This window comes from Microcaecilia unicolor, chromosome 1, assembly GCF_901765095.1.
Source record: "Microcaecilia unicolor chromosome 1, aMicUni1.1, whole genome shotgun sequence".
Lineage (NCBI taxonomy): Eukaryota > Metazoa > Chordata > Amphibia > Gymnophiona > Siphonopidae > Microcaecilia > Microcaecilia unicolor.
This window is the reverse complement of record NC_044031.1, coordinates 452,521,073-452,534,101: the sequence shown is the minus strand read 5'-3', so window position 1 is coordinate 452,534,101 and position 13,029 is coordinate 452,521,073. Positions and strand designations below refer to the sequence as shown.

Below are 13,029 nucleotides of genomic sequence, written 5' to 3'. Positions count from 1 at the left end.
AACGCTAGTTGTGTTCTTATATCTCCTTCATTTTATGTTTTTGTTAAGTAAACAATAAAGGCAGGAGGAGATTACCTTCTTAATTTATTAGCATCACACCATTTTCACATGAATAAGACTTTTCCACAACAAAGGCCTTTTTCAAGACCAATGTGTTGTTTAGATTGCTTATGAGATAGATTTCTTACAATTGCATACTTTCATGTCAGTGGCGTAGCCAGAAGGCAATTTTTGGGTGGGCCAACAGGTTGGATGGGTGGGCACTAGAGTAGCCAACTCTTTTGAAAGAGAAAAAACAGCAACCTGATGCACCCATGCTCTGTCCCTACCCCACTCCATGCTTGACCTCTACCTCATTTCCCATAGCTTCAATGAGGGTTGCAGTTCAGGCTTCAGTGACTGCAGGCCAATTGAGAGCTAAGGGAAGTACAATAGACTGCACTCTTCAGCCCTATTGAGCCATGGTCCTCCAACACACATACAGTATTGAAGCCTAACACATCCTGCATCCAGAGAACCTCCTGGCCCTCCACCAACAATGGATACAGAGCACAGCAAGGACATTTCCCCATAAAACTCATCATACAAAGAAATGTTGGTTTCTAGTGTACTCTCAATAACAGACATATTATAAATTAATTTTTAAAAATCTATAAAACAAAAGTCACTCAGAACCTAGAGCAAATCTACCATACCATCACTAACTTCCAAAAACAAGGATCCTACCTATGAAAAGGAAATACCTTAAATATTATAGTGGGGCCCCAAAATACAAATACATTTATCAGGAAAGCTGAACAAGCCAAATTACTACAGAATGCTACATAGAAACTTCATGCTAACAGAATACCTCAGTCACACACAGAGAACACCAATGCCAAATACAGAATAAGTGACCACAAACTCTAGAAATATAAATTAAACAGAAACCCCAAGAAGCCAGACCTTGCATGTAGTACAACACCAGAGAAACAAGAAAGAAAGGCATTTCCTCCTGTGCAAAATATAAAGATGGCACACGCCAGGGACGGTGTTAGGAGTCGCAACTAGGGCAATTGTGCTTGGTTCCCTGGCCAGAGAAAGCCTGCCTGCTGGAAGCTGAAGGCATAGCCTAGTAATGGACTTTGGGGTCCTTTCCTAGATTTTTGTCTTGGACCCCAGTCATGTTTAACATCAACTCTGGCAAGATGTACATTCCAAATCCAACATATTATATTCACAATATTGAAAATAAAATAATTTTTTGTACCTTTGTTGTCTGGTCATTTTATATTTCAAATCATATTGGTCCCAGTCTCTGGTTTCTGCTTTCCTCTGTCTTCTCTTAACTCACTTGCCAGGGTCTCCTGTCTATTTGATATTTCTTCTTTCTCCATGTCCATCATCCATCTCCCATCTCTGTTTTCCTATATTTCCTTGTCCAGTATCTCCCCTGTGTTCATATCCCTTCATCCATCATGCCCAGCATATCCCTTCTGTGTTCCTATTCTTCCCCTTGTCTGGTATCTCTCCCCCCCCCCCCCCCCCCGTTTCCATATACCCTCCTCTCCAGTGTCCAGCATTGTATCTCTATTCCATATCCCCCCTTCCCTCCCCTTGTGAGGCATTGCCCCTCTATGCCCATATACTATCCCCATACAGCATCTCACATTTGTGTCCTTGTCCCCATGCTCCCACCTAATGCCCATCATCTCCCTTCTGTATCTGTACACCTCCCTATGTCCCCTTTCTCCCTCCTCCATACCATTGTGTCCCTCTCCTCTCTGATCCCACCCCAACCAGCTTGTCTTCCTCTCTTTTTCCTTCCCTTTATGCATCTGGCTCTTTCTCAGACTGTGGGTTCAGCATTTGACCCACTTTTCCTTTATCCCCTTGTCCTGCATCTCTCTCCATTCCCTCTAACCCTACCATAGGTCCAGCACCTTTCTCCCTTTGCTCCAGCCCTCCTTGCAAGTCCACATCTCTCTCCTTTCCCTTCAGCCACCCCCTGCATATCCAGCACCTCTCCTACAGCCCCTCCCCACATGTCCAGCACCTCTCTCCCTTTCATCCATCCCCCCACTACATGCTCAGCACCTCTCTCCCTTTCATCCAGCCCCCCTACATATCCAGTACCTCCCCTTCACTTCAACCCTCTGCATATCCAGCACATCTCCCCTTTCCCTCGAACCCCCCTTCCATATCCAGCACCTCTCCCCTTCCTTCCAACCCCCCCTGCAAGTCCAGTACCACTTCCCTTCCCTCCAACCCCCTGCCCCTAGCAAGTCCAGCACTTTTCTCTTCCCATCAGGCCCCTCCCCTCCGTGCATAATCCCCTCCCTGGACCAGCACCTCCGCTTCTTCCTTACCCCCCAAACAATACAGCACCTCTACCTTCCCTTCAGCCAATTTCCTCTTGCAGAGGCAGCACTCCACTGTCTTTCTCACCCCACCCCCGCAACTCTAGCACCTCTCCCTTCCCCATCAGCCCCCTCCCCTTGCAAGGCCAGCACCCCATTGTCTTCCTCACCCTCTCCCACCCCTGCTGCAGTGCTTGATTTTGATGCTATCGGCGCTGCCACTCACAGGCATGGTATCCTGCTCCTGAAGCTTAGAGTCTCTCACCCTTGTGGCAGCGCTTGCACTTTGCTATCGGCTCTGCCTGACAGCAACTTACAGACATGGTGCCGATGTCCTGCTCTGGGGTCTTCTCTCTGCCACGTTCCACCCTGCGTAAACAGGAAGTTGCATCAGATTCAGCACGGCAGCGGGAAGGCCCTGGACCAAGACGTTGGCGCCGCGTCTATGAGTTGCTGTCAGGCAGAGCCAAGAGTAAATGGTAAGCGCTGCCGCAGGGGTGGGAAACTATAAGCTGCAGGAGCAGGATGCCGCGTCCGTGAGGTGCTGCCACTGGCAGCGCAGACAGCATTAAATGCAAGCGCTGCAGCAGGGATGGGAGAAGGTGCTTCTGGGTGGGGCTGAGTCAAAACTGGGTGGGCCTGGGCCCATCCAGGCCCACCCGTACCTACGCCCCTGACAGTGAAGGATTTGATATAAAGGCAGTGTCTTTTGATGAGCGATATTTGTGCAATTATTTATTGTCATTACACAGGATTAGACCTTTGTGTATTTTTCTGGTATTGACTCCTGAGGCAAGCTCGTGTTGAGTCATTTATACCTTATCAATAAAACTTTGCACCGCACCACTGATTTGGATCTTTGTTTGTCACCTTTGCTGTTTGTGTGCTGCTTTTGCTTTGTGCAAAGGTTTCCCCCCCCCCCCCCCCCCCCTTGTTTTGGTTTCTTTAGAGATCTACTTGTACCATAGACAATTTTCAAGGGTTGACAATGCAGAGGAACTGAAAGAAATCAACAAATTAAAGAGAAGTAAATCATCTGGACTAGATGGTATATACCCCAGGGTACTGAAAGAATTCAAATATGAAATTGCAGATCTGTTGTAATCTGTCTTTAAAATCAGCCGTAGTACCTGAAGATTGGAGGGTGCCCAATATAATGCCTATTGTAAAAAAGAGATCCAGGGGTGATCCAGGAAATTATAGACCAGTAAGCCTGACATCAGTCCTGTGCAAAATAGTGGAAACTATTCTAAAGAATAAAATCACTGAACATATAGACAAACATGGGGCCCTGTTTACTAAGCCGTGCTATAGTCACGCTAGTGTTTTAAGTGTGCTCTAAAAATTAGCACACACATGCTAGAGACACCCATAGGAATATATGGGTGTCTCTAGTGTTTAGCACATGCTAAAAACATTAGTGCACCTTAGTAAATAGCAGTGGCGTAGCTATGGGGGCCATGGGAGCCTGGCCCCCCAAATTGGCTCTGGGGCCCCCAGTTTGGCTGGCGGGGGTCCGCGACCCAACCCCCGCCTGCTGAAGCATTTATCTGTCCCGCGCTGGTCTCGCACTTGCCTGCTCTCCTGTTTCCAGTCGTGCTGTGCATGCTCTCGTTTTAATGAAACTGAGCATGCTCGCACATGCTCAGTTTCATTAAAACGAGGTTGCAGTGCACGGCACGCTGAAAACAGGAGAGGAAGCAAGTGCGAGACCAGCACGGGACAGATAAACGCTTCAGCTGGTCGAGGTTGGGTCGGGGAGTCCCGCCAGCCAAACCAGGGGCATCAGCAAAGGTATCTTGTGGCAGCAGCGGTGGCGGGGGGGGGGGGGGGGCAGAAGAGGCAGTGGGGGTGGGGGGTTGGAAGTAGCGGGGGAGGGGAGGTGGGCTAAAATGTGCCCCCTCACCTTGGGCTCTGGCCGCCCCTCCCGCCGAGGTCTGGCTACGCCCTTGGTAAATAGGGCCCATGTTTTAATTGGACAGAGTCAACATGGATTCAGCCAAGGGAAGTCTTACTTCACCAATTTGCTTTATTTATTTGAATAAACATGTGGATAAAGTTGATGTTGTGTATCTACATTTTCAGAAAACGTTTGATAAAGTCCCTCATGAAAGACTCCTGAGAAAATTAAAAACCCAGGTTATGGATTAGGAATTGGATGATAGATAGAAAATAGAGGGTAGGGTTAATTAGCCAATTCTGTCAGTGGAAGAGGGTGATTAGTGGCATGCCCCAAGTTTTGTACTGTGACCAGTGCTATTTAACATATTTATTAATGATCTGGAAATGAGAATGATGAGTGAGGTGATTAAATTTGCAGATGACACAAAACTATTCAACGTTGTTAAAATGCATGCAGATTGTGAAAAATTACAGGAAGACCTTGGGAAGTTGGAAGACTGGGCACCCAAATGGCAGATGAGATTTAGAGTGGACAAGTGCAAAGGGATGCATATTGGGAAGATTAATCCAAATCATAGTTATTTGATGCTAGATTTCACCCTAGGAGTCGGCAGCCATGAAAAAGATGTAGGTGTCATCATGGACAATACGCTGAAATTTTCTGCCAGTGTGTGGTAACAACCAAAAAAGCAAACAGAATTCTAGAAACTTATTAAGAAAGGGATAGAAAGTTAGACAAAGAATTTTATAATGCCTCTGTATCGCTCCATGGTGCAACCACACCTTGAGTATTGTGTGCAATTCTGGTTGCCGTATCTTAAAAAGATATAGCAGAATTAGAATTAGGTTCAAAGAAGGGCAACCAAAATGATTAAGGGAATGGAACTTTTCTCATATGACGAATGGCTTAAGAGATTAGGACTCTTCAGCTTGGACAAGAGATAACTGAGGGTGAATACGATAGAGGTGTACAAAATACTGACCCCCCCCCCCCCCCCCCCCCCCCCCCCAATATTCAGCCAACATTGAATATCTGGGGTTTTGTGGCTGGCTTTAACTTAATTGGCTATGTGAATATTCAGCGATGGCTGGTTAAGTTAGCAGTCCTATCTTTGCCCGCTATTATTTAGGCAGTCCAATTTACCTTCTAAAGTTAGCCAGCTAGCACTTGAATACTCATGGATATAGTGAGTTAGCTGCTATGCACTAAGTGCTAATATTTAGCAGAAATAACCAGCTGACTCATGCTGAATATTACCACTTAGCCAGCTAAACGCTCCTGAGTGGTGTAGAATGGGTAAATGTAAATCAATGTATTTACTCTTTCAAAAAGTACAAAGACTAGGGGACACTTAAGGTGGTTACATGGTACTACTTTTAAAATCAACAGGAAGAAATATTTTTTTCACTCTACAAGTAGTTAAGCTCTGGAACTCATTGCCAGAGGATGTGTTACCAGTGGTTACTGTATCTGGGTTTAAAAACGTGTTTGGACAAATTCCTGGAGGAAAAGTCCATAGTCTGCTATTGAGATAGACATGAGGAAAGCCACTGCTTGTCCCTGAGATCAGTAGCTTGAATCTTGCTACTATTTGGGTTTCTGTCAGGTTCTTGTGACCTGAATTGCTCACTGTTAGAAACAGGATACTGGGCTAGATGGACCATTGGTCTGACCTAGTATGGCTATTCTTATGTTCTTAAGTGTGATAGAGCAAGATCGGAAAGAACTGGCAGCCACGGCAGTAATGTTGTATAAAGCTGATCATCAACAATGTCCAAATGTCAGTTACCTTCCCAAACCACTGCACAATATGCCATTGAGTACACAAGGGTAAAGGTAGAAATCAGAAAGATCTCAATTGTTGTTCCATAGCTCATACTGACTAATTTAAAGATGATATTCACTTGTGATTTAATTTTTAAAACCATGCCTTTATGGTGTTTCTTAAGTTACACCCAGATGTTTTGACCTGTAAATGTAACTTTGAGTAAAGCATTGGATGATATTATTGTTCAGATGAAACTGTATAACTACTAACAGAACTAGGATAGTCCCAAGGCTCCATTTCAGGAAATATTGAGCCATGATCCTCAAGTCAGCTGTTAACAGTCTTTTCAACGGCATGGCTTAGACAGAGTGCTATGTTGTCGGCATAAGTAATATTTATTGAAGCAATTTCAGGTATATCACTTAAATATGTGTTTAAAATGTCAGAAATAGAACACTTTCCCCTAGGAGGCCATTGTTAATGGCCCAAGGTCTTCTAACTTCATCTCCAAGATATACAATAATACCTGTGGTTATTGAGTAATGACCATAATAAATGCAAGGTCCATTTACACGGGAGGATTGAAGCAAGCTGGTATAGTAGACACATAAATAAGAGCCTGTGTTTCCATACAGCGACACAGTGCCATAAGCATGGTCATAATCTTGTGGGGGTTTAGGATTTAATTGATTCCTTTATTTTACCAGAGGTTTGTGATGCGGACTGATGTCCTTGATATGTTGAAAATTAAAAACATAAAATAACAAAAGGCAGTAAAAGTATGTACTAATACAACTTTCCCCTAACAGTGTATAACCAATAGGATTTCATTTTATTGAACAGTGAATCGGCCAGTGTGCATGTGTCAGGTGGCAAAATTACCTACCAGCAAATTGGCAAACATGAAAGATCGCAGGACTTTGCAGATCCCTTAAGGGAACATGCCACCAGAGTAGTGGATTGAGGTTCGGTACAGTTTGTAATGTTCACCCTCCTTTTCAAGTGAAAAAGAAGCTGCAACAGCTCATCAGTGGCTTGCATAAATGCAAGGCACAAGGCCTGGATGAGAAAGTTCGCAAAGCAGCGAGTGAACGTAAGAATTGCCATACTGGGTCAGACCAATGGTCCATCAACTCCAGCATCCTGTTTCCAACAGCGACCAATCCGGGTCACAAGTACCTTACAAGATCCCAAAAAGGAAGCTACATTCCATTTCATGCTAACTTACCCCAGAGATAAGCGGTGCCCCCCCACCCAGGGGCTTCCTTACTAATAGTCTGTTGACTTTTTCTCCAGGAATTTTTCCAAACCTTTTAAAACTCTGTTACACTATCTGTTTTTACAACATCCTAAAGCAATGACTTCCAAAGTTTAACTATGCATTGAATTAAAAAAATGTTTCTCCTATTTGTTTTAAATGTACTATTTAGGAACTTCATGGCATGTCCCTTGATCTTTCAGCTTTCTGAAACAGTAAACAATCAATTTGCATTTACTTATTTCACTCCATTCAGGGTTTTATAGATCTATATTATATCTCCCCACAGCTATCTTTTCTCCAAGCTAAAGAGCTCTAACCACTTTAACCTTTCCTCATTGGAGAATCATTACATCCCTTCTCCGTAGCTTTTCTAATCCTGCTATATCTTTTTTTGAGATACAGTAACCTGCGTTGCACACGATATTCAAGATGCAGAAGCACCATACAACACTACAGAGGCAGTGTGATATTCCCTGTTTTATTTTCAGTTCCATGTTTAATATTTCCTTTCCCAACATTCTGTTTTTGTTTTGTTTGTTTTTTTGGCCAGCCCCAGACACTGAGCAACAGATTTCAATGTATTTCCCACAATCACATTAGGAGTTACCTAGATCTTTTTGCTGGATGGTGACTCCTAATATGGAAGAGTAAAAAAAAGAGAGGGTTCCAAATACACCAAAAGACAAATCCAAATCAGAAACAGGACAAAGGTAGACTTTACTGTGAAGACCCGACATGGGACGTGTTTTGGCATCCAAGCCCCTGTGTCAGGGGTCACAGAAAAGTCCTATGATGAAAATTTTTGCAACAGATCCTCTGTTGATAATTCAAATTGTGTCCTAAATACTCCTTTTAGCACTCACAATGTAATAATGCCCAGTAAAATCCTGCTAAAAAAACGAGATTAAAAATGCGTCTTCTTTCTGATGCACAGACCTTCGTCCAGCACGCTGAGCGTGTATTCTGAAAAAACAGCCAAAACTAGCAACACATTTCGCTCGTTTTGGTGGTTTTTTCAGAATGTACTCTTGGCGTGCAGGTCTGTACATCAGAAAAAAGAAGTGTTTTTAACCTTGGCTTTTTTTGTACCATAGTTGACCGTGTCAAACCCTGGTATATCTTTGGCTGGTTTAAAGATATCTTCAAACAACCCTCAAAAAACCCCTCTATTTTCAATGCTGGTCACTGGAAACAACCCATCACTGAATATCCAGGTTTAGCACAGACTGCGGGAGACAGCCCGGCTATCTCCTGAAGTCTGAAAATCGGGGTCATGATGCATGTTTCTGCTAGCTGGTATTCTCTAAGAGGTCATTAACATGCCACATACATGAACATGACTAAAATACTACCATTTACATGCATTCTTGCCACTTAAAACTAGGCAGCTCCTTATAAAATCACCCCTATTATTCTGTATGGCCATCAACTAAATGAATGATTGACAGCTTTAGCAGCTTGTTACTTGGGTTACCAGTAGTTTTCTTGTCTTGTATATATTACAGTTCTTCTTAAATCTAGAGAATGCCATGGAAATCAATTCCTGTAGCACAGGGGTGGGCAACTTTGTGGGCCGCAACCCAGTCAGGCTTTCAGGATTTTCACAACGAATATGCCCAAGATCTATTTGCATGCATTGCTTCCATTGTATGCAAATAGATCTCATGCATATTTATTGGGGACATCCTGAAAACCCAACTGAGTTGTGGCCCTCTACGACAAAATTTGCCCACTCCTGCAATAGCAGATGCAGTGGCATGAAATAAATTGCAGAGGATCTGCATTGCCGTCCCATTGGAGTTTTGTGTAACTTTCCTTTGTGGCTTTGTCTCTCTACAGACGATTTTGCTGAAGAAGAGGAGGAGCAATCCTTTGGTTACAAGAGGTTTGGTAAGTAATATGAAATCTTATCTTGTTTGAGTTTATAACCACACATATATTATGTTACAATCATTGAGAACCATTGATGGTAGCGGTGAAAAGGGTCGTTTAAGAGTACTACACATATGTGGATTTTATGGTAAGAACGCAGAGATTAAGGATCTAGAAAAATGTGACCGTCAAGATGTTTTGGATGATCCTGATACCTACTTTTGCCAAAATTTGGAAACCATATGGCCAATATTCATCCAGTGGCGGTCAACGTTTTTATGTCCATCACCTTCTGTATTCCCAGATAGTCAATGCCGAGCCATGTCCGGGCACTGGAATTGAATATAGTACAGTCTCGATTATCGGATGTAAATGGGATGACCTGTTGTCGGATAAGTGAAAAGTCTGATAATACGGAAAACCCCCTCAAACAATGTATAAACAAAGGAATAGAGTTCCCGATTTTCAAAACTTATTCTAAAACAAAGATTTTTAATAGAAATAGATGTGATGACATTACCGGGGCAGGGAGAATCTGTCGGATATGCTGGATGGTTGGATTAGCGAAGGTCAGATAATCAAGACTATACCGTATCTGTGATATGTTGGCTGCTAAAACTTCTGCAGTTAAGTACAATATTTATTTATTTATTAGGATTTATTTACCGCCTTTTTGAAGGAATTCATGTAATATTCAGCCTTTAGGCGCATAAGGGGCCCCTTTTGCTAAGCTGCAGTAAAGGGGACCCTGTGCTAGCGGCAGCACAAAGTTTTGTAGGTAAAAAGATAGAAAAAGAAATAGCTGTGCAGCAAGTTTGCACTTTCTGCGTGGCCATTTCGGGGGGGAACACTTACCGCCACCCATTGAGGTGGCTGTAAGGTCCCCCGTGCTAACTCATTTTTTGAAAAATTCCAGCAGCACCGGAAATGCTGCGCATTGGGGCATAACTACCGCTGGTGGTTGTGGTGGGCCGGCGGTAGTTCCGGATTCCCGCACAGCAATCTTTTAGTAAAAGGACCCTACTATTACTACTGCTACTTATCATTTCTATAGAGCTACCCTAGATGAACTGCTTTTTATGTGGCCCAATTTATGCGGTTGTGCAGTTAAGGGCTGAATATCACCACTTAACCTTCCGGAAGTTATTGAAGACGCACCTGTTCGAAGAGACTTACAATAAAAATCCTCCTTAATGACTTGATTCCATTCTATATCTAAACCAACTAATACTGATCCCTTCTAATTTGATTATATTAATCACATTATCACTATTGGTCATTGTATCTTACCTGTTTTATTTTGTGTTGTGTAAATAATTCTACTGACCTATCTACCTAATTTCTTACACAGTAATATGTTAAATTAGACCATACTCTGTTTATGATTATACCTTTTGCAACATAGTGTAAGCCACATTGAGCCTGCAAATAGGTGGGAAAATGTGGGGTACAAATGCAGCAAATAAATAAATAAAATAAATAAATAAATAAGTGCCAACTCCACCCCTGGAACGCCCACAAAACGTGAATATTCAGCGTACTAACCAATTAAGTGCCACCGAATACTTGTGGTTAGCTACGGACAAGTGATTTAAGTGGCCAGGAGCCTTTCCGAGCCGTATAAATTGCTTTGAATGTAGGGCGGCATTTATAGCTATGGTACAAAAAAGTCCACTCCAAGAGGGCAACTTTCTAAAGTTGTGCCTAGGTAACCCATTGTTTCACGTGCTTATTATCTGCCTGTTTTAAAAAGTGAAGTTCATACTTACTTGACTTTGTAAGATGCTAGCGTAGACGTGTAGGAACGTCAGCATTTATATCAGCTGGAGGACTGGGGTAAATGGTAGTGTGTACTTTTTCAAACACAAAGAGTGGAAGGCACCAAAGCAAGGAATCTTTTACGACAGAGGATGCCGTTTGATTCCCGCTGGTACTCCCATTTCTTATGAGCTTCGAAGTGGTGTAATTTTTCTGCCCACACTGCTAATCACCCAGAATCCTACGGTTAACAGGAGTTCTGATGTGCTTTTTATAGTATCCCTGATGAAGGCATATTATTGCCGAAACGCGGCCTGTGTTGGGTTTTGGTGTCTAGCACTGCACTTCCTGTATGTTTTACCTGAAGACTTGTTTGCACACGTCTTTTGGATTTTACAAATAAAATGAACTCTTGGCCATCCTGGTTCCTTGCTTTGGTGCCTTATGTTTGTGTTTGATTTATGACTTTGTGTTTTACTTATCTTTGTGTTTGATTTATGACTTTTTGTGGCGGGTTTGTTTTCTTTCTTGTGCTGCTTGAATGTGTACTTTTTGCAACCATGTGTGTAAATTAAGGAACTTTCTAACCTATGTGTGTGTGAACCCAGATCCAACTCCACAGTGAAAGCACACATACTTTCACACTAGTAGGCATTTTATAAGAGGTCATTTCGACAAGTGTACCTGACTAAAATACTGGCATTCACACATGTTCTTAAACCTAAAACAAGACACCTCCTTACAAAATTACCCCCAAATGTATTGTATCCACAGTTTGAAGGCAGATATAAGCAGAGGGGCAGAGTTCTTTTATTCTTATTTCACCGCATGAATTTTCTCTTTGTGATTTGGTTTTGTCCCATCTTGTAGTTCATTCTTTTACACTTCAGAAAACAAGCAGATATATCAGCTATAACACTTACAAAAGAAATCACATGAAGTTTAAACTTAAGCAAAACAAATCAGGGACTGAATATTCTTCCTGTACATCCTTCAGGTCATATTTTAATCTGTGCACAAAATAATTGATTCATCTAAACAAAAGTCACAGCCTTTCCTAGCAGGAAACATTGTAAGTTCCCAATCATCATTGCTCATCTTCCTCAAGGACAGAGTGTAATAGCATGAATCCATCTGGGATATTGTGCAATTCCATAGATATTCCACTTATTTACCGTCTTCTGCAATCTCTTGGCTGTTTCTGTGGTCATGTGCTGAAGCAAAGCAGATGCAGGTCTTGTCGAGAGATGGGCTCCTGTTTGCCCTACCACGTGTGTCCAAAGCTGTTATCAGAGGGTCGCTCTTAAAGCCTGGAAGAGGCTTCAGACATAGGCGGACAGCATTACAACATCAGTCTGGTACAATAATATAATTTAATGAGACAGCGACACACCAGCATGTTTTCATTAGTGTATATTGTCTGCAGAGAGACTTAAAGAACCAAATGAAGACTGAATTGCCCAGTGAGACTTTCCAGCATGTAAAGGCCTCTGTGCATATGTGTATAATGTGCTCTAATTGGAAAGATCTGACTTGTCCTCATATGAGTTTTCAGGGGGAGCTCTGTTATCCAGTCTCCCAGCTGAGATAATTCAGTGTAGTCACCTACACTTCGGGCAGCATAGAATGCACTCCTGTTAGAAGCTCTTTGATACGTGGAGGGGCATAATCGAACGTCGCTGGCCAAATAGATCGCCGGCGATCTATGTTGGCGGCGGTGCTACAGCTGGCCGGAACCGTGTTATCGAAAAAGATGGCCGGCCATCTTTTTTGTCGATAATATGGTTTAGCCTGGCCAAATGCCATGGAGTTCACTGGGTTTGAGATGGCCGGGTTTGTTTTTCAGCGATAATGGAAAGTTATGTCGGCCATCTCAAACCCTGGCCAAATTCAAGGCATTTGGCCGTGGGAGGAGCCAGCATTTTTAGTGCACTGGCCCCCCTGACATGCCAGGAAACCAACCAGCCACCCTAGGGGTCACTGCAGTAGACTTCAGAAAAGCTCCCACGTGTATAGCTCCCTTACTTTGGGAGCTGAGCCCCCCAAACCCACTACCCACAAATGTACTGCACCCACTAAAATTGCTCCAGGGACCTGCATACAGCCTCTAGGACTTATTGCTGCTGTA

The 13,029-nt window shown here is 43.0% G+C and overlaps 1 protein-coding gene across 1 annotated transcript in view; it reads left to right on the top strand.

Annotated features, from left to right (window-relative positions):
* Positions 1–13,029, top strand: part of COLEC12 (collectin subfamily member 12) — a 290,441-nt gene that overhangs the window by 26,702 nt on the left and 250,710 nt on the right. Inside the window, exon 2 of the mRNA XM_030212945.1 lies at positions 9,111–9,161. Within this exon, the coding sequence (XP_030068805.1) occupies positions 9,111–9,161 (51 nt within the window). The remainder of the gene's footprint in view (positions 1–9,110; positions 9,162–13,029) is intronic.